The sequence below is a fragment of the Ptychodera flava genome, chromosome 10, assembly GCF_041260155.1.
Source record: "Ptychodera flava strain L36383 chromosome 10, AS_Pfla_20210202, whole genome shotgun sequence".
NCBI classification, from domain to species: Eukaryota; Metazoa; Hemichordata; class Enteropneusta; family Ptychoderidae; genus Ptychodera; species Ptychodera flava.
The window spans coordinates 27,653,245-27,675,067 of record NC_091937.1 but is presented as its reverse complement, the minus strand read 5'-3'; the positions used below and the strand labels follow the sequence as shown (position 1 = coordinate 27,675,067).

The following is a 21,823-nucleotide window of genomic DNA, read 5'->3' as shown; positions in this document are numbered from 1 at the left end:
TGGGGCGGGGGTACTTGGTTCACATACAATGCACCTATACGCAAGTCACAAATAGCTCAACAAAATAAAACCAATTTAAGGTAAATAAATAGCGTTTATTGAAAAACAAACACAAAAAGAAAAATAGTACTATGGCCCAAAAATATATAAAAAGAGATGTGTCTATTAAGGGGATGTCTCACTTGAATTTGAAATAAAATCCTTTGCATTGTTTTTTTTTCTCTTTTTTGAGGAATAGAGATAAACATAAATCAACGACAGATAAAATACAGTTATTTATATTGCAAGATGGTTTTTTTATACAAAGTATTCCTTTCACCAGCAAATAATGTTTGGAATACAGAGTGACTTTGTGAATAGAATTCAAACTTGATGATCATCTACTTCACTTTGTCTTTTGCTCTTGGCGTCAATCAGCTACTAATAAAAACACCATACGAACACATTAAAAAAATATATCCAAATTTAGCTTAGGAAACCATTACCAGAAACAATTGTGTATTTTTTGACATACGGTAATAATTTCTACTGTAAGCTTGGGAAGTGCAATCAAACAAATTAGATAAGCAAAACAAAATTAAATTATTCCAGAGTTACATTCATTTGTAGTTAATAAGTTAATGTTCACATTATATGTGAATGCAAGAATTCCCCATTGTGTCATTGTAATTGAAGAGTATTAATTTCCATATTTTGAAGATTTTGTAACAATTTCAACAAATTACCTCATCCCTACAGACTTGTATACAAAATACGAAATGTACTTGACATGCTGCATTGAAGAAATAGATTAAATGACCATCAATGGCAAAAATATTCTTGACAATAAAATATTACAGATTTCATGTTAATTTGAAAAACAAAATGTGAACAAGATGATACCTAGGAACAGATATGCAAATGTAAAAGTTATTGCATGAAGCTTTTACTTTTTGTGCACTTGAACAAATTCAAATGTCCACTGTAGTAGATCTGATTACATATATGTAGACTTCACAGCCCATTTAGGAGATTCCTGAGGTGGTGATCTGTCCGAAGTAAATGTACTGTTAAAAATGGTAATTAGCTGTCGTCGAGAATTCACACTACACATTTGTTTATATTTGTCATCAAGTTCTTTTTTGTACTTTCGCAACTGGGTTCGCTCCCACTGTAATTTTCTTCTATATCTTCTTGTTTCACCATTTTCATCAGCACTTTCTTCTGAGCTGTGGAATTCAATCTTGTTAATCACTTGCTTCACTTTATCTTTTGTTCTGGGTGTCCATGGGCATTTTTCAAGGGCTGCACTTCTCCTCCATCTTTTCTAAAATAAATACATAAGGAAAGGAGACTGAGTGTACATAGCAACAAATTCCTATTTCCTTTTAAGGCACAGTAACTACAGTCGGATTATTTTTCTCAATAATACAATTTTTCTTGTATCACTTTCAAAATTCTTATTCTGCTTTCTAAAGCATGCTGAAATGCCACTGCTGCATTGAAAAACATTCAAAAATTTTCAGCAATTTTTGAAATACATACACCCCTAAAAACACCCAAACGACTATAAGTCCTCTTCTTCCTTATTTACAATAATTTTAATAAGCCAAACAACACAAAAATTAATAAAAAACGGTGTCCATCATGTGAATGACAGTGCTCCCATATGATAAAGTGCATGTTTGAATGATAAAAAATACAGAAAAACTATGATTTGCTTCTTAGAAAGTGTCATCAATTACGGCAAAGTCAATTTAGCCAACAAAATGAGTTACAGTAACAATCACTGATTGCAACAGAAATATTTCACAGCTATTGCACATGCAGTTTTAAAGGAATTTAGATTATTTAACTAAAAATGACAAAAATATTCTTAAATGCACAAATTTCAAATTTCATCATAATTTGAAAGATAGCGTCAATGATACCAGGTGCACACTTGGTTAGATGTGGCACTCCAGAATGAGTCTTTGTAAGATACTTATAGATTTTGTGGGTCTTAGTTTGCAATATTCATAATGTTAATTGCATTTGAAACATTTACTGCCCTCAATTCAATTTCAATACCAAGGTGAAGTATGTTATAATTGACTATTGTTGCAATGGACACAGACAAATACAAACTTCCATACAGCCTGGTACATCAAATCAGTAATATACAAACCACCATACCATTAAAGGTGTCCTTTTGTCATATTGGATTGCATGGAATTAACTCTAATACAGTGTGTGTTTACTGTACCCAGTATATCATCAACTTTTTTGAATATGAGAACAGACGTACAATGAATCATATGCTGTTGATTATGTAACACTAAATAAATGATTACTTGTCAATGATTACACACATTTGCAAATGTAACACTTACTCTTTCCATTCGGGCTCTCCTCTTTGTTCGTCTCCTGTGGCTCTCTAATTTTCCTTTTCGTCTTCTTGTATCATCATCCCTTTTGCTTTTGAAATAGCGCAAACATGCCTCTATGAGATGGAAAATCAATGTACAAGTAAGGAATTTGCACTGCACTGTGATGACAAACACAAAATGCATACTGCATTTAACCTTGGGAATTGGTGACATTATTCGGCCAACCATTTTTTCACCCTGAAATCAGAGGATGAAAATCGAAATATGGGCAAATTTTATGATTTCATCGGTGCACTTAACCATTTACATTAAAATTCGACCAAATTTTGATCTTAGATGTGTTTCCCTAGCGCTGTATTCCTCAATTAAGAATAACACATTCAGCACTGTATCTTTGTTGGCAAACCTTATTTTTAATAAGTAAATGCAAATAGAAATTGAGAATAGAGTAAATTGTAGTTAGTTTTCCAAATTAGGAATAGCGACTTTACAGACGAAACCTCTAGTTGTGCAATGTTAACAGCAAATCGAAATTAGAAATTTGCACCACATGATTCCAACTTTGGGAACTTTCATTTTTGAAGGGGGTGTTGGTAGATAGGACGGGATTTAGTTTTTCAACACTGTTCGGGCGTCAGACATTAAAAAGATAGTTTTACAAATAAAGCTGTTTGTTTAACTATGGTTACACCAACAACTTTGAATTTTATGTAATACACAACCATGAATTAATGTACATTCGATATGAATATAACCATAATAGTTTACAATCTCTGTATTGACACAACTGTCATGGATGTCCATGCGATAATAACTGCAGCGGGTGTCTACATCAATACAACTGTAGCAGTTTATGAACATTCGATGAATGGAACAACAGTTTTAAAACGAACGAGAACGGTAAACTGGTATATACATCTGTAATTGTGACACTCTTTGTCTACAATTCAATCTTTTAATTCTGACAAATTACATTGGGTGTCAAATTCACGGATGTCAACTCCCTTTACAGGGGGTAGTGAACTTGACACTAAGTTAGTCCCCTCATAATGAAATGATCACTTTTGCGCGGATTATACACAATTGACAGTTTGCCTACAAGTAATCATTGGCTTCAGAATCAAACAATTAATTGTAGGCTAGAGTGTCATATCAAGAAGTGAATGTACCGTTTTACTGTTTGTGTTAGCTTCAAAACTGTAGTTTGAATTACAGAAAGTTCGTAAAGTTCGTAAACTGCCACAGTTTTACAGACAACTGCTGCATTTACATCCATGTACTCATTTCCTATCTTAAGTTTTTAAACTACATGGTTGGTTTGACATTTCGCTCAATTTTGTTGTTATTGCCATAGTTCTACAAACAGCTTATGTAGAATAACCCCAAAACAGTGTTTTGTAATGTCTGACTCCAGCCGTGTCGTAAAACTAAGCCCCCTGATTTCCGCCGACATCTGTGTAAAATACGGAGGCTCCCTAAATTGGTCACGTGGTGCCAATTTCGAATTTCAATTTGCAGTTAACATTGCACAACTAGCAGGAAAACCAATTACAAGTTAGTATTTCACCCAATTCGTAATTCCCATGATTTGTATTGCAAATTAGGTTGGCTGCAAAGATACTGCGCTGAACTTGTCGTTCTTAATTCAGAAATATGATGCTAACAGAACAAATTTAATATCGAAATTTGGTCCAATTTTAATGTAAACGGTCAAGTGAACAGAAGAAATCATGAAATTTGCCCATATTTCGACTTTCATTCCCTGATTTCAGGTTGGAAAAATGGTTGGGTGAATAATGTCACTGATTCTTTGGAAAGTAGCAATAAAATAATATCATCTTTAATTAAGGTGGCATTCCAAAATCTGATACACTGACTGGCAACTTTAAGAAATAAAAAACAACTTGTAACTCCAAAATATAAATAACCAAGCTGACTATGCAGCAACTTACTTTCTATCACTGCTTTTGGCCATTTGTTTTTCCCATTCTGTGCTCTCACCTCAAAGAGCAGCTGCTTCTGCAGATCTCTGTTTTGATTTGAATTTTTGGAGGACCTGTTGTAAATTTAAGACATAATTCTATGAGTTATCCAATCTTTCATTGCTGCAAAATATCTCGTAAGAAAGCACTAACATCAATTGAACAACAGGTACACAAACAATTTCAATGGCAGCAGCATAATGCATATAGTTACAGAATACAATTATAAAATGTTACATGCACTGTATCCTTGTATTCCTATATTCAGTGAGTATATCTTAAAGTCATCAAAATAATGTATCTACACATGATTATTACTATATTAGTAGGAGCATGGATGTCCATGGTAGGAGCGTCCCCACTCAAATTCAAATTTAAACTTAGGCCTCAATTGTGATTGTCCAGCTCATAACATATGCATAGTGAACAATGAAGTGGCTCCATTGACATTCAATTGTCTTTTACATGATCTTGAAGTAGTTTTGTACTTAACACTCACCCATCACTAGTGTCAAAACCTTGAAACTCTTCGTTTTCTGCCAATTTATTATAACAGCTGTGTACTGCAGTCTGAAAAGGAAAAATTAAATAATTCTCGTAAAGCACATGCACTCTTTCCATCCCCATTTCATTGTTGTGATAACCTCATTACTATTATACTGATGCACAACTGATGCATACTGGCTGACCAATCTTCATAGCTGCATTTAAGCATACTATGAAGACTTGTACCATTCCTTTTCCAAGTTCTGTCCCAAGGTGATGTGTAGTTCAAAAGATGGCATAAACACATTTCTAATGCTATACAATGAAGATTGCATGTACTACTAAAATATCAATACTTACTGCACATTCAATTGGCACAGACAATGTTCTCTCTGTCTTTTTGCTGTTTTTCCCATGTTGGTCAGTGTTCAGATACAGTTTTTCAAGTCGATTATTATGCTGTCTTGCCCTCCTCAGTTCTAAGATCAACTTTTCTATGATGTCATCTTTTTGTGGGGTAGTCAGACCACTATCAGCTTCACCAGTATCAATGCTCTGTAAAGATGTGTGCAAAAGGGATTTTATTGTGTTTCAGAAGTTGGTGCATGTTTGGAAAGAAATGCATTACATGCAGAAAGCCACAGCGCAAAGAAAACAGTCCCCTGGGGTGGGAAGGAAGGGGTTTTTTTGCAACGGTTTACCTTATTTGATTTTAGTAATTTTGACTGTGATATTTCAAATAAAGAGTTCAACTCTAAACCGTCTGACTGCTTTTTTTATTACTACGAGTAATTTTATTAATTTTGACTTTGGTATTTCAAATTAAGATTTCGACTCCAGACTGTCTGACTGTTTTACATATTACCCACAAGTCCTTATCTCCTCTCCAACTTATGTATACACCACTATAATTGCTCCGAAAACATTGCCAACTTGCTAATCTGCTGTCCCATCAGCAGATTAACTGATTAAGTCAACACCACAGCCTGTCACACACCTGGTAAAAAATCCTTAAAACGCGTGTAGGACAACTGTGGTGTTGACTCAATCACTTAATCCGCTGATACTGACAGCGGATTAGCAAGTTGGCAATGTTTTCGGAGCAATTACAGTGGTGTATGCACAAGTTGGAGAGGAGATGAGGACCTGTGGGTAATATATAAAGCAGTCAGACGGTTTAGAGTTGAACTCTTTATTTGAAATATCACAGTCAAAATTAATAAAATCAAATAAGGTAAACCATTGCACAAAAAACCTCCCTCCCTACCCCGGGGCACTGTTTTCCTTGCCCTGTGAGAAAACAGCTGGTATGGTGCTCCCACAGTATGACAGGGAAATAGTAAGACTGACCATGGATGTCTATTTTTTACATCCATGGACTGACGGATTCTACTTTTAAAAGATGGTGCATTTAATGTGAAATGGTTGTCTACGAAAGGCCTGTGTCAGGCATCAGATTGTCTTGCCAGGAAATTTACTTTACATTACAATTTCAAATGTAAAACAAAATGCTATGACACCTTCATAATCTTCCTTCACATTTAACAAACATGATTCTTGGGGTCGAGTCCCCTATCTTTATCAAAGCAGAAAATTACAAAATGTATGAGTTAAATAGTTTGTTTAGAAAGACAAAACAATAACTAGCCTTTGTCCGTCACTGAAACAGGAAATGTACCAAATCCATATTCAAATGAGGTGTTCTTTCCCAAGTTTGAAAGGTGCATCGAAATACACCTAACGCATAACAAATCCAATTTAGGGCACACCGAAATTCAAGAAGGAAAAAGATTCGTAGTAATTTTCGCAGCTGCAGAGTTCCATAAAACTATCAACATAGACGGAAACCGGAAGTACAGTTTCTGTACTCATTTAGACAATAGATTGCCATTTTAACCTCTGATTTGGCCTCCTTTTTGGCTACGTTGAAAAAAAAAACTTGTTTGAAAAAAAACAAAACAGGTTGACACATAAACATGCAAGAGAAGTAGGTAGATTGTACCTTCTAATTAAACACATTACAATGATTTTTTTGCCACTGCAAGGATACTGTGACTACATGTTTATCGGCCTCACTTAATCATGCAAATCACACAAGTTAATTCAAGCTGCCCTTGAAATAAAACCAAAATATCTTACCTCCGCGACATCGTCTTCGGAGGAGGAATCAAGGTGTCCGATTCCATCAATAGGTGATAAACTAGATGGATCACTTTCTGAAATCATGTCTACTTCTCCATCATCCCGTTCACGCTGCTGCTCTTGGTCGACGTTTGCAACCGGTGGAGACGGAGTTGAACTCGGAGTTGAATTGATAATGGAACTGGATGGACTACTGCTATTATCATCTTCGTCATTGGACACTAGAATTCTCTCCAGTACCTGTCTGGATTTTAAATTTCTTCTCGGTGTTGACATGATGCTACGGCTGGAGAGTCGAGCGTTGATGTGACTGTCCGAGTATCTGAACCCTGGGTTTACATGCACATAGCAGACGAGGGTGTTTATTGTTTATAGCCCCCTAACACGCTGTATTTTGAAGTAGTATGGCGTACACGATATGTTTCTTCGATGCTATGCAAAAATTTCCCAGAGTAAATTATAATGAATATTGCATTAACTCTTTTATCATCACAAAGCCTGCATCATTTTATTTGCGGTATTTTTGACGGGATATAATCATGGAATAAAATCCCATGGGCGGGGGGGGGGGGGCTGTTGAGAGATCAATTTTTTGCCGTGCTAGGAGGTCGTCCATTTCCGGTGTAGTCGAATCGTTCGTTTCAGCGCCGCGCCGAAAGCATCGAGCAGCAGTGAGCCAGCGACTGTCTCTCTGACTTGGCTGTTACATACTTTAAGTTTGTACAATTTTGCAATATGCCAAAAGCTGTACGTTATGGCTGTACTTCCAACCGTAAGATCTGTCCGAACTGCAAGAAAAATATGGCCGTTAGAACTTTCTACGACCACAAACGAAAGTTCCTCAGAGGTAGCAGTTGGTTCTGCAGAGCCACAGAAACCTACCGAAATGGTGAGTACACAGATTACACTATCATAGGTACGGGCAATACTCTTCGTGCGCCAGCTTTTTCTGACGTGTTGACTGTGTAGGGCCGGCGCTACACATCCAACCACAGGCGACCCAATAGGTTCTGAGTTTTTCACACTGTTTTCTCTATCATTTTCTCTTCTTTCTTCATGCTCTGAATGATCGGAATAAATAAAATAAATGGTTTATATAACGTAACCTAGCCTCTGTGACTCTTTATTTATTTTACACTCCATTACAAGGATATATATCTCTCATACACACATGCTGTAATTAACTAGTCAACACAACAAATTATGCTAATCCGTGGACTTATCAGGGATTTTACGGATTGGTCAACATCGCGAAAGATAGGAATGTTACTAAAACGGGAAGGTAAGAAGCTCTCCTGAAATGTGTCCAGAAATTACCAAATTGCGGCCAGTCATGACCATTTATCCACAATCTACTGCAGCCAATGTATTTCGATGGCCGAGGAGAGTCAGCTACTCTAATTTCAAACGTTTAAATGGTCGCGAACAGTGCAAACCCTGCCAGTGCCTTGCCTGCAGTTCATGGCATGAGGACGTCCGTAAAGCAGGAAGTCGGAAGTTGAAACCTTTGACCTTTACGTTGTTTATATGTGGGCAAACTTGTAAACATATTTCCCAGGGACAAGTCTGATTTTGAATAGGGTCAAAGTTCGTGTACGTGGTTCTCTCAATCGGGTGGTGTTGCTAAGGTTTTGTCTGCCCACCGTCCGTGGGTGGAGGGACGGTGGTCTGCCCGTAATAATAATTTTGCTGTATTTTTCTCACAAACATTGGAAATTCGTTTAAGTTTTAACATGGTTTTAAGAAACATTAATTTTTATATGAGGAATATTCTAGCTCGTATCCTCGAATTAAATCAGCCGATTTCTTTGATACAATTTTTTATATGGTTTGGAGAACTCTTTGGGGCGGCGTCAGATAACAAGTGGAATGAGACAACAACATTTCGTCCATGTAAGGAAATCATATAGCAAGTACTTCTTACGCTGGTGCAAACTCTACGAAATATTATGATATCAAAGATGTTTTCCATGATAGTTTACAAGGTTTCTTGTCTAAATTCGCGGAAATAATCAAGAATATCTAAAAAATACTACACGTAATTGTGACCACATTTTGTATGTGTAGAGGTGTTGTTTGCCGTTCCGAACGTATGTTCTACACGTACGCGTACGCGACGTATGTTTATCACTGATCAGCTGATGATGGAACGTAATTACGTGTAACTAAACTTCTCCATAACGATATGTTACCGGCAGACATGGAGATAATAGCGAGTGAATAGAAATGACGGTGACTGGTTTAAAAAATTCACAGTGCTGCTAAAAATTCTCACAGGCTTCTTAACGTAGTGGCCGACATCATCGGTGATGTCAGTTTGTGTTTCGATGTTGCGAGGTCACCGCTGACGTGACTTTAGTGACGGGCTGCACTGAGCCTCGTCAATCGCTTGTACGCCAGAAAAAGAACGGTCTGCGAGTAGTCATGTCGGAAAAAGCTGGAAACGGCGATAGTTTGGTGATTTTTGAGCGGATTTCTGGTAGTGGTAGGCCCCTAATAACCATGTTGTCGATGAGTGTTGGCAATATTTAATTTGGGTGGAAAATTTTCGAAATATCGACAAACAAAGTTGCGACAAGCGTGCTGTCGGGCAGAACATGGACGTTCCCATGGCTGTGGTGGTGACGTTAAAGTCAAAACCAGCCGTAAATCCCTTCCGAAAACACCACAGCTATGGACCCAAAGCTAGCCTAACAGTACAAACGAAGTTTTATAGCCCGTGCGCCGCTTCTTTCGGGAATTTGTGCACTAACAGCATAAGGCACGATTGAAAATCGATGAATTCCTCAGACTAGTAGCGACCATGGAGCTAGAAACTAGCTCCATGTAGCGACCAACTCTCTTTTATTATGCGAAATAAGTAATCGGCGAGATTAACTCTTTGACGCCGTACAGTCATTCTAGTCATGAGCTTGGTTGCTACCGTATACAAGAACCGACCTTGACGTCAAAGGCCTATTGCTGGTACGTACTTTGAGACAGAAAATAACGATGTTACCGGTAGACATGGACTTAATAGCGAGTGCAGAGAAATGAAGGTGACTGGTTTAAAAAATTCACAGTGCTGGCAAAAATTCTCCAGTTGCTAATGTTGCTAATGTGTCACCATTGTGCCTTGAATCACGACGCGGTTTGTAAATTATACTTGGTATATACACTCCCAGAAAACGACGACGTGAAACATACATCTATATAATTTTGTTGAAAAACTCATGAAACGGCCACTCCGGCGATCTTTTTCTGCTTGGTCGGTCGATACTTTCTGGGTGGCATTTGTTACATGGAGCAGGACCATAATTAGTTATGTTAGAATTTGGCGCTTGGCAACGAAAAGCATGCTCGTTCCAGCGTTCCTTTCAATCTAACTTCCCGTTTATTTTTGAATAATGAGCAGTGTTTGTTTGCGCATATCATGAATATATAAGCGTCCACTAGGTTTACGGACGTCCTCGGGACATGTTTCCCAAGATCTTCATACCTTCCCCTTTTTCATTAACATCACTATCTTTCCGATGTTGACCAACCTCTGATAAGTCCACGGATTAGCATAATTAGTTGTGTTGACTAATTAATTACAGCATGTGTGTATGAGAGATATACGTCCTTGTAATGGAGTGTAAAATAAATAAAGAGTCACAGAGGCTAGGTTAGGTAATATAAACCATTTATTTTATTTATTCCGATCATTCAGAGCATGAAGAAAGGAGAGAAAATGATAGAGAAAACAGTGTGAAAAACTCAGAACCTATTGGGTCGCCTGTGATCCAACATGTCAGAAAACGCCGGCGCACGGCCCGTGAGCTACAATAATTGCAGCTAACTATCACTCAGTAAATTGTGTTAATTGGATGTTGTTGCTTGTTATGCTACAGCCCTGCGTACAGGTCTGTGTGTCCCCGGCGTTATACGGAGGCCGTATATAACGCCGGGAACACACAGACATGTACGCATGCAGGGCTAGTTTATATGCTACAGTTAGTACAGTATGCATGGCTTTTTATCCCTCCGTATGACGCTGCGTTTCCGGCGTTATGCGGCCTCTGATGGGAGGCCGCCGCCGTATAACGCCCAGAACACGCAGCATCGAACTTTTGTTAATGTAAACGTCGTGTAGCTGTTTATTATGGTTTTTAATACACTACTTTTGTTCTCGGTACTCGTGGTTGTCTCGCTAGTTCAACACCTGATTCTGAATCGCTTGTGCTTTAATCACGTATCATCACATTCACAAGGTTGTTAAGTAATATACTGAGATTCGCCTATAGTATGACAAAATTTCAAATGGGGCGGGGAGGTGTTCAGGCCTTGAGGGTTACCACGCCTCAAAGGTTACATTTTATATGTAAATGCGGCCTCATCTGTTTTCTGCAAATACTCCCAAAGGATACATTTGCATGTACTTGCTTTCTATCCAATCAGCTCTCCTTTGTAGGTTTTTTGCATGAGTAAACACTGGGCTTGTTTTCAGCGGGCTTTCCAAATAAGCATCATTCAGCACTTTTCAAGGCAACAGCTCCGGCAAAGCTTTATCGGGGACTTTACGTCCTTAGCTAGTTCATTGACCCTCGAGAAAACGTTTTTCTGGAGGGTCTATGGTTAGTTTCGTATTAGTTGTAGTTTCAGTGGGATACCAGTGTGTTTTCCCCCATGGCTCTCTTCTCATTTACATAAACACAGCTAGTCATTTGATTTTGAATGGGGAAGCACTGGGCTCAGTTTTTAGTAAATTTGTGGCACCTGTGAATGAGTGCATCTTTCTTGTCTGTGAACCCCCTCCAGTCTGCAACCCTGCATGTACATACCCACGCGTGGTACATACCCAAGATTTGGAATGCATGTTTACAGTAGTGTAACTAATCCAATTTTTAATTCAGCATAAGTGTGAAACAAACTGACTTCGTTTGTGCCTTTGCCCTGCGCAGATTCATGAAGTTTTAGCTTGATCATAAATTTAACATGAAATTAAGTCGAAGTGGTGGTTTCTTTTGTGCATTCTTAGACGGGTGCAAATGCAAATATGACACAAGCAGAGGCAGCATATGTCATGTGTGCCTCTTTGTACTGTGGGCGGGGCATCTGATTTTGAGGGGGGTGGCAGCAATGGGGTGTTGATTTGTTAAATATGCTTGTTTGTTTTCCACTACTCATGACAGTATTTTTTTCTTTAAAGTTTGCTAGTACATATTTGTCTGTTCAGCTGAGGGCAAAGCAAGATACAGTGTATTTCTTCAAAGAAAAAAAATGCAATAAGTTGTGTGTCAAAGTTCATCTGTGCAACTTGTAATATTTAACATTGAACAATTTCATGCATCTGTTTTTCATATGATGAAGGATGGTACAAGGTCAGTGTTGGAAATATAACATAGTTCCAGGAAACCAAACCAAACATTCGTTCATTTTTCCTGGTCCACAGTGTTGGACCCAGCGCAATTATGGAGTGGTGGCTGCCGTACTTTAATATTTGGTTAACAATAAAAACTCATAACCATAACACTGACATGTATTGTTCTGCAAAATAGCTACCACTCTACCAGAAAATCCTGTAGAGAACTGTCCACCTCAACTGATTACTTACAATTTGATTGTCGTTTCTTCACAGATGACACAGACAGTGACAATGATAGCATTGTTAATATGGAACATAAGTTTATCCATAAAAGACAAGAACAGGAAGATTTGGCCACAAGTAATACTGCATGTTCTGAAGGTAATAAACTGTTGATTTTGTTGTAGTCCCTGCAGGTTAGAATAACTGTGGTGTCATCAGCAAAGAGTTTGATGTTGCAGTTGACCTAGCAATGGAAATTTTCTGAGCTGAGCTGAGCTGTAGTAATGATAACTTTTAACCATCTTTTAGCTTACATTTGGCATACCAATGCGAGGTTATCGTATAAGCTGAAGTTGGCGGTGTCTGTATGGGTGCACATGTGTATGTATGTATACATGTACATCAAAAACTCATGAACCGCTGCTCTGTTTAGATTGGTATTTGGTGTGTTGATGCATCCTGGGCTATAGATGGGATTTTGTTCAAATGAAGTTTGCATTGCCCAGATTATGCAAATGAGCTTAAAAATGTGAAAATGGTCTAAAGTTAATAACTCAAGAACTGTTGGTTAGACTGCTTTGAAAATTAGTGCGCAAGTACCTTAGATGGACCTTTTACAGCTTTACGTATATCTTGAAGATATCTTGGAATATTGTAGATTCGCTAATTTTGAAGTCCCCACAGACACCGTCCGGGGAAACTATAGGTTTGGTCATGTCCGTGCGTGCATGTGTCCATTCATGCAGATATCTCAGAGATGCCTGAAGCGATTTCATTCAAACTTGGTACAAGGATTATATTTGGTGTACAGGTGCCCAGGGATGACAATTGGATATGTAGAAATTGTCTTGATATGCAAATTTGTATTTTCAAGACCATTTTCGATCAAAGAAAGTTGTTCTCAAAAACTAATCGTCCGATAGCTTTGTAATGTGGTATTTATGTCCCAAAGGATGTTTTTAGTTCTGAGATAAATCTTCAGCTCAAAGTGTTGGCCAAGAAAAATTAAAAGTTTGTTTGTCTTCCTCCTCGTTTTTTCCGCTCATGAGTGTTTGTCTTCCTCCTCGTTTTTTCTGCTCATGAGGAATTAAAAGGGGAAAAAATGCAACAATTCGTGAAAATAGTGCATAACACAGTGCTGAATAAAACACAACTGTAAACAAAATAACTGACACTAACATTCCATTCCAAAGTGTACACATATGTCACTTATATTCAGCTGTCAAAACTGTGTATTGCTGCACTAAAAGTCAAACCACAGAACTGTAGCTATACAGAAATACTAAAAGCAACAATGCTATGCACTTATCTTTGCATGAATTGCTATGTTAAAATCACATTTTTTTGCACGTTCTTGTTGGTTGGAAAAAAAGTTGCGTGAATTGCTATGTTGTAATAATGTAATCATGTTTTTTTTGCACGTTCTTGTTGGTTGGGAAAAAAAAAGTCTGGACAAGGACATGACATTCATTAGCTGTGTAAGTAATGTGCTTCAGTTGCTAACATGACAGTCTGCTCAAATTTTTTCTTCAATTAACTCTATTTTGATATTACTTACCTAGACAGACTTGGGGAAAGTCTAGGCTGCCCCTTATATGTTATCTTGCATTGAGACACGGTGTCACACCACACTACCACCCAACTTGATTCACCGGCAATGGCCAACTACATTTTTTGATCATTATTTGACACACGCACAGATTGCTCCAGAAAACTAGCATAACGTTAGCCTGTGCTGCCACAAAGTTCTCTATCCAATGAAATACATATATATACATATATTTGAACAGAAAAGTAAATTAAACAGGAACTTCCCCTATAAATGCCGGATTACAGTAATTCTATGCAAATGTCAAAAAGCCACGCTACTGATCGGACGTGCCGTGTTTGGTCCAAGAATCGTGTCATTTTACCGTGTTCAAGCTGTTTGATGTCACCAAATGTCGCATATATTGTCTATGAATATACAGCAAATGCAGTCAGGTCGAAAATGTTGTAATTTTTGTCAGCGCCGGCATATATTTTCAACAGCGTGTTCCAGAACGAGCATTTGACCCCAAAGTGCAAATGTCACGACACTGTCAATCATGAGTATTCAAATTTATCACGTGGTCAGAGCGATGTTTACCCCACTGGCCGAGACAAATATAACGCACCGACTTATCAGAGCAATGCAATTAGATAAAGATTACAAACAATAAATACTAACACGCATACATACATCCAGGGAAGGAGTCAACGATACACGGTTTTCTCTTTTGTGAGCATGTAGTGGTCCTGAAAAGGACCGTTTGGCATTTGGTCCTGAGAAGGGCCGTTTTTTTTTCGCGAACAATGCGGAAAATTTTCGTCCTTGGACGACGGTCCCAGGACCCCACCAGAATGTCGTCCGTTTTTTTTCACACTAACGGACATCAAAGGGAGATAATGTATTGCACAACTTTTCTATGCTTCTCCCTGTGACAAGACATTTGGGTGCTAAAATGCTTGAAATGTGTTCTGATATCACTCTCGTCATTTCCATCCACCAATGGCAAGTGCGAAACAAGTGTACAGTCTTAGTTCTGTCTAAGATCATATGTTCAAAATGATAGGACATTATCCTAGCAGAGGTCGTGTCATGGCTTCTTGTCACACGGAGTTTGACAGTGTAAGCTATGGCTCTTCACCAGCACAAGTCTAGCTGATTTCTTCACTGAACAACTTTTATAATGAATGCACAGGAATAATGTGTAATTTTGACAGCATAAAAAGGGTTAAAAGTTAGCATTACAGGGGTTTATGCTAACATTTGAATGCAATTTGAGTTGAACATTTTTTTAACCTTTAACCTCAGGGCCACAGCAACAAATTAAATCATGTGTTTACCCCCACCCCAATTACTTATGTGGTAAACATCTTTACTGAATTAAAAACCATTAATGTAAACAAAAATAAAACTTGTGAAAGTAAGGCATTTTATATCTTCAATAATGTACTTCGGATCTTACGGTCAAAATGAAACATTATCCTGTGATGAATGACCAAAGCTAAATTCCATTCAAAAGGTGCATCAAATTGTTTCTTTATCTGGTGACAAAATTCTTACAGGAAGGCATGTTATTGACAGTGACGATGTACTGCTTTATTTATCATGGAGGAAGTTGCATATACATAGTGTGATTTTCATTTTATAGCTCAGGACTTTATAAGAGATTGTGCCAGAAAAATCAAATACTGGTAGTGTATCTTATATCAAAGGATGTCTACTGTACTCTTATATTATCTCTGGGAGTAAATTTTAGTTATTTACATTGTTTACAGACTCATCAGACGACAGCAGCTTAGATGACTCTGATGATGAGGTCATCAGGAACAAACCAACTGCATCTACACATACTGTGAATAGTCAGGTAAGAACAAACCAGAACAATCATATTTTTACTCATGAAATTTTGTTACGGTAAACAGGTGTTTTAGTCCATGTATGTATAGGTTCACGGGAACACTGCATGGCAGGGCTGTGTGTTACCAGCGTTATGTGGTTGGAGGCCGTATAACACCAGTAACACACAGCCCTGCCATGCAGAGCCAAGGTTCACAGCAGGGAAGGTAATTTTCTGTGAATTACACATCTGTTGGAAACAAGGAAATGCACAACAGCTACTACATGTTATGAAATGGCAATGCACTACACCGCAATTTTTCTAGCAGATAATGCGGCTGAATAACATAGGGTGACAGTTAAAATTTAAACTGAAAACGGAACATCTTTTAAGATTTAAAGGTACAGCAGCTGTAACTTTTGATGATTTTTCAAATGTTTTTGTTCTGTACAACATCTGTATTTCTTGTTCCACTTCCGTATAGCATGTTGAAATGCCCAATATTCAGTCAGCAGAGTATGTATATGTATAGTAAGCAACTTTATTGTTGTCAATTTAATTTTTGGTACAGACTACAATTCAAGTGTCAACAATAACATTATACTAAATACACATGATGTACAGGCTGCATTGATAAGTTGAATACTATGCATTTCAACATACACCAGAAAGTAGAACAAGAAATTTCATTTGATACAAAAGACAAAAACAGTTGAAATCATTAAAAGTAACAGCTACTCTCCCTTTTTTCAGTTTGCAGATGATTAAAAAAATTATGATTGGGCATCAAGAATTTGCTGAGATACCACAGTTTTAAGTTTGCTTAAATATGACCATAAAATGCAAATTGAAGGGTCTCAAGTGATCCCTTCAAAACATTGTCAGTGGTTGCAAGTGTTCCTACTAAGTTTGCTTTTTGTCATGACCTATGGACATCTTTGTGGTACAGCAAGATTTGCTGAAATAGGCTTCATACTTTAAAATTATATTACCATGCCCTGTCTGCCGCATTTTAATTGGTCGAGTTGATGAACCATGTGACCGACCACAAATACATGATAATGGTTTGTTTATGTGCCCATGAATATGAATAATATTGTAAACATCATAAATTTTCAGTTAAAACGTAAATTGTAGTTTGTACAAAGATTATAATCAATCACAAAATAAAATGGAAAACGTGGGCCAAGTTAAGACATTTTTGTGAAAGAAATATCTGGATTTTCAAACTGTTTACAGCGCACACACTGGGGCCCCATTGTCGTTTGCATGGGAAATTTTCGTAAATTTTGTCATTTTTTGAGGTTCTTTGCTAATTTAACCCTTTTCCTGCCAAGTCCATATTTCACCATCAGGTCAAGATAGTTAAAATTAATGCAACACAACATATTCCATATGGTGTATTTTAACATAATACTGTACATTTGAAGGCTGTTGAAAACATAAATACTGTAAATTTGCTTTTTTTGGACTAAAGATGCTGTAACAGACCAAGCCAAGTGTGTGAAAATACGTCATGTTTTGGCTCAATACCGCTTTTTACTGACTTGCCACTGATATAGAAGTGATACTCTCCGGGTGGAAAAGGGATAATGGAAATAACAGACTCTACGCTGACCATTAACATTGATTTATGTGCGTGGGTGAGAGGAAAGTCAAATTTAACAGGCTCGGCAAGCCTCACCTGCTAATTTTCAGCTTTCCTGCTTCTGTTTCCCATAAATAAACATATTATTACCATGCCCTGTCTATTGCATTTTAATTGGTCGAGTTGAACCACGTGACTGCCCACAAATACACAGTATTGGTTTGTTTCCATGCCCGTGAATATGAATAATATCATAAACATAATAACTTTATGGCTAAAACATAAAATTGTGATTTGTACAAAGATCATGATCAACCACAAAATGAAATCGAGCATTTGTGGGCCAAGTTTAGACGCTCTTTTCAAAAAAATCTCCTGATTTGAAAATTTTTTTCAGCGCATGCACTACTCACTGACAGGTTCTGGGGCCCCAATTGTCTTTGGCATGGGAAATTTTGTAAATTTTGAGGGTTTTACAGGGTTCGTTGATAATATAATTGAAATAACAGACTCTGCGCTGACCATTAACTTTTATTTATGGGCATGGGCGAGAGGAAAGCCAAATTAATGGGCTCGACAAGCCTGGCCCATTAATTTTTGGCTTTCCTCTCGCCCTTGCCCATAAATAAACGTTAATGGTCAGCGCATTGTCCGTTATTTCTAAAATATGAGCAACAATGGTTAAATTGTGGAATTGATGATCTCCAAGATCATGTGTCATACTTTTTCGTGTTCCAATGAGCATGCCTGTGCTATAAAAGTACAAAATCTTGGACCACATGGAGAGATGAGATATTTGGATAGTCACATGCCATGTATGTATGATGGGAATATATGCATGTTAGTAAACAACTGACTTTTGTTTATGTCTTTCTCCTTAGGACTACACAGAAACAAGTGCCTGCACTGGTGATAGTGAATTATCTACAGATGATAATTCAACATGCTCTGAAGATACCTTGTATTCAAGTAGTGATGAGTCCTCAACATGGAGTTCAAGTGATGTTGACAGTTCCAGTGAGGATGATGAATGCAGCGCTGATTGTGATGATAACTTTGAGAACTTTGATCCTAGAGATTTTATTGACTTCTCAAAATATTCCAGTGACCACCACAAATCTAAACCAGAATCCAGAAAGTCTAGGTGTGCACAAATTTTAGTTTGGTTATTGTATTTTTTGTTGACATGGCAGGTGACAAATTATGTAAGTAACAATGCTATGGAAAAACTATTGAATTTTCTTGGCATGTGGATAAAGTGTATCACAGAAGAATACCCAGCAATGTTACCAATCTATTCTGGATTCCCAGCATCTCTGTTTTTGATGAGACAGTATCTTGGTATGAACAGAGATGAATTTGTCAAATTTGCTGTATGTCCAAAGTGCCTTAAATTATACAGCTTTGATGACTGTGTGATTAGAAATCAGAATTCAACAGTGGTAAAGAAATGTGATACAGTGATCCACAAGACAAGAAGGCAGACAAAAATATGTGGCACAAAGTTAGCCAAAGACGTTGTATTGTCAAACGGTGTAAGGAAGTACAAGCCCTATAAGGTATATTGCTACAATAGTATTATTGACACACTAGAAAAGTTTTTGTTACGGCCAAACTTTCAAAGTGATTGTAGTAAGTGGAAGGAGAGGTGTGTACCTGATGGTCATATGTCTGACATATATGATGGCAAAGTATGGAAAGAGTTTAAGAGTAAAGAAGGGAGCAGCTTTTGGGAAAGTCCTTGTAATTTTGGTTTAATGTTAAACTGTGACTGGTTCCAGCCTTATGAACGTCGGTGTAATTTTTCAGTAGGAATTTTGTATATGGTTGTAATGAACTTGCCACGAGAAATCCGTTTCAAAAAAGAAAATATTGTTGTAGTAGGTATCATACCAGCACTAGACAAGGAACCAGACACTTTGAAACCTTTTCTTGAACCTCTCGTCAAAGAACTCCAGCTTCTGTGGAAAGGGGTCAAGCTAAAAACCTACAGGCAACCAGATATTGGAGAGTTGTGTAAGGGAGCTTTATTGTGTTGCACTTCTGATTTGCCAGCAAACAGAAAGCTTTGTGGGTTTGTTGGGCATAGTGCTACCCATGGTTGTTCCAAGTGTTTTAAAGAGTTTCCATCAGTTTTGACAGGTTCAAAAGACAAAAGGGGTAGACCCAAACGTAAACTTGATTATAGTGGTTTTGCCAGAAATGCTTGGGTGCCTAGGTCAGGCCATCTTCACAGGCGACATGCTGCTCTTATCAATCAAGCCAAGTCAAAAGCAAAGAGAAAACAACTGGAAAGAAAGTATGGAGTGAAAGACACACCTCTTCTGAAATTAGAATACTTTAATTCTGTTCAATTTTGTGTCATTGACCCAATGCATAATCTTTTTACTGGGACAGCCAAGAAAGTTTTCACTACATGGGTTGACAAGAACTTGCTCACATCTAAAGAACTGAACAAAATGGAAGAAAGAATAGAAATGATTAATGCAACTAGTGATTTAGGCAGATTGCCCACTAAAATAGCTTCCAATTATGGAAAATTTACTGCCGATGAGTGGAAGAATTGGACTCTTGTATATAGTATGTTTGTACTGAAAGGCGTCCTCCCAGAAGTTCATTTACAGTGTTGGCAAACTTTTGTCTTGGCATGTAGGTATCTATGCAGAACGTGTATAAGTGAAGCTGACATTAAAAGGGCTGACTTCTTAATGATCAAGTTTTGCCATAATTTTGAAAAATTGTATGGGGAATTGAGTGTTACACCAAACATGCATATTCATGGACATTTATTAGAGTGTGTCAAAGATTATGGCCCTGTGTATGGATTTTGGTGCTTTTCTTTTGAAAGATGCAATGGAGCAATAGGTGATATAAAAACTAACAAAGTGTCTATTGAAACTCAGTTCATGAGAACCATTATGACTCAGGTATTTGCTCATGAATTGCAATTTAAGTTACCCTTATTGTATAGAGATGAATTGCTGCCTCTTTGCATGGATAAACCATGCACAACATCTTTAGATGAAACACTTCCATCACCATCACTAATTCAACATTTGGTTACTTTCTCAGTTGAATCACTCACAAGTGTTTTGAATCACAAAGTCTGGTCAGATAATTCTTGTATCAAAACTAAGAAACAATATCACTTGTCATGGTTAGACCAAAGTGAAAGGAGTATGCTTCATCATATGTATCAGACAGTCTATAGTAGTGCCAATCTTTCTTATTCTTGTGTGAGCCAAACATACAAAAAGTATAGCACTATACACTTGGGTCAAGAGTTATATGGCTCGGCTCTGAATAAGCGCACATTGCGGTATAGTTATGTAATGGCTACATGGGCTGGTGAAAACTGCACTATACTACTTGATAAGAAATTTGTCAGACCTGGCAAAGTAAAGTACTACATGACTCACTGTGTTCAAGTTGGCAGGGAATTATTGGAACATGTCATAGCTGTAGTTGAATGGTTTAAACCAATGGAAAATAATTTTGAATATTCCCATCCTCTTTCTGTTTGGAATGGAGTTGAAGTAGAAAAGCCAGGCCCAGCAACATATATACCTGTACAAAGAATATGCAGTAAATTTGTTGCAGTCAGGGAAAAGAGCAAGAATAATACTATTCTTGTGGCCAGCCCATTGAATAGGAAGGTTTACCATTAGACAAAAATGGCAGTAACATCCATGTTAACATTTTACGGTGCCTTTGTGCGTGGACAAATAGAATAGTATGTATTTTTTATTCATATTGAATACTGTATGATGGACTTACCAGCTCTTAGTTACAATGTGATGTATTTTTCATTTATATTTAATACTGTATGATGGGCTCACTAGCTCTTCTTTAGAAATAAATTATTAATGCTCTTTTAAATGACATTTATGCTTGTGTGTCATTATGACAGAAATCATATCCTTCAATCTTGCTAATCTACATCTACATCTCACTCGTCAAAATAACGATGCTGACCACACATATCAGGCTGTACATGTGTTGGCAAGCTGACTGCCAGACATTCCAACATGCTAGTGCAAATATAACAATAAAGTTACATTAAAGCTTCTGTCTATAAATTAATCTTCAACAAGACTTCATTTACCTATTCTTTGTAGTGATCAAAACAATTAGATCATGTAACATCCTCATACTGGAAATGAAATATCAATGAATTAGAAAAGATATTGCAATAGTCGAAGACTTTTGGCCCATTTCCCGTGCACGCAGAATCACGGAGCTATTTTCTTTGATTGATTATTTTGTTGTAAGTAACTGGCATTCAGCTACATCACAAACTGTTTGTAAGTGTGCAAATAGAAATTACGAGTGACGTCTTGGTGCTTCGCTCAGTGCGTTCACAG

The 21,823-nt window shown here is 37.4% G+C and overlaps 2 protein-coding genes across 2 annotated transcripts; one reads left to right on the top strand and one right to left on the bottom strand.

Moving 5' to 3' along the window:
• Window positions 1-329: 329 nt before the first annotated feature.
• On the bottom strand, window positions 330-7,496 carry LOC139142378 (uncharacterized). The gene is made up of 6 exons (XM_070712293.1): window positions 6,956-7,496; window positions 5,177-5,371; window positions 4,830-4,900; window positions 4,301-4,404; window positions 2,352-2,461; window positions 330-1,306 (listed from the first exon to the last, which is right to left on the bottom strand). Exons 1-6 carry the CDS (start codon window positions 7,232-7,234, stop codon window positions 977-979), a joined length of 1,089 nt encoding a protein of 362 aa, XP_070568394.1. The 5' UTR covers window positions 7,235-7,496; the 3' UTR covers window positions 330-976.
• A 94-nt stretch (window positions 7,497-7,590) lies between these two features.
• On the top strand, window positions 7,591-21,289 carry LOC139142377 (uncharacterized). Its single transcript, XM_070712292.1, has 4 exons — window positions 7,591-7,847; window positions 12,558-12,665; window positions 15,810-15,898; window positions 18,341-21,289. The coding sequence occupies exons 1-4, from the start codon at window positions 7,694-7,696 to the stop codon at window positions 21,125-21,127; spliced, it is 3,138 nt and encodes a 1,045-aa protein (XP_070568393.1). The 5' UTR covers window positions 7,591-7,693; the 3' UTR covers window positions 21,128-21,289.
• Window positions 21,290-21,823: the final 534 nt, after the last annotated feature.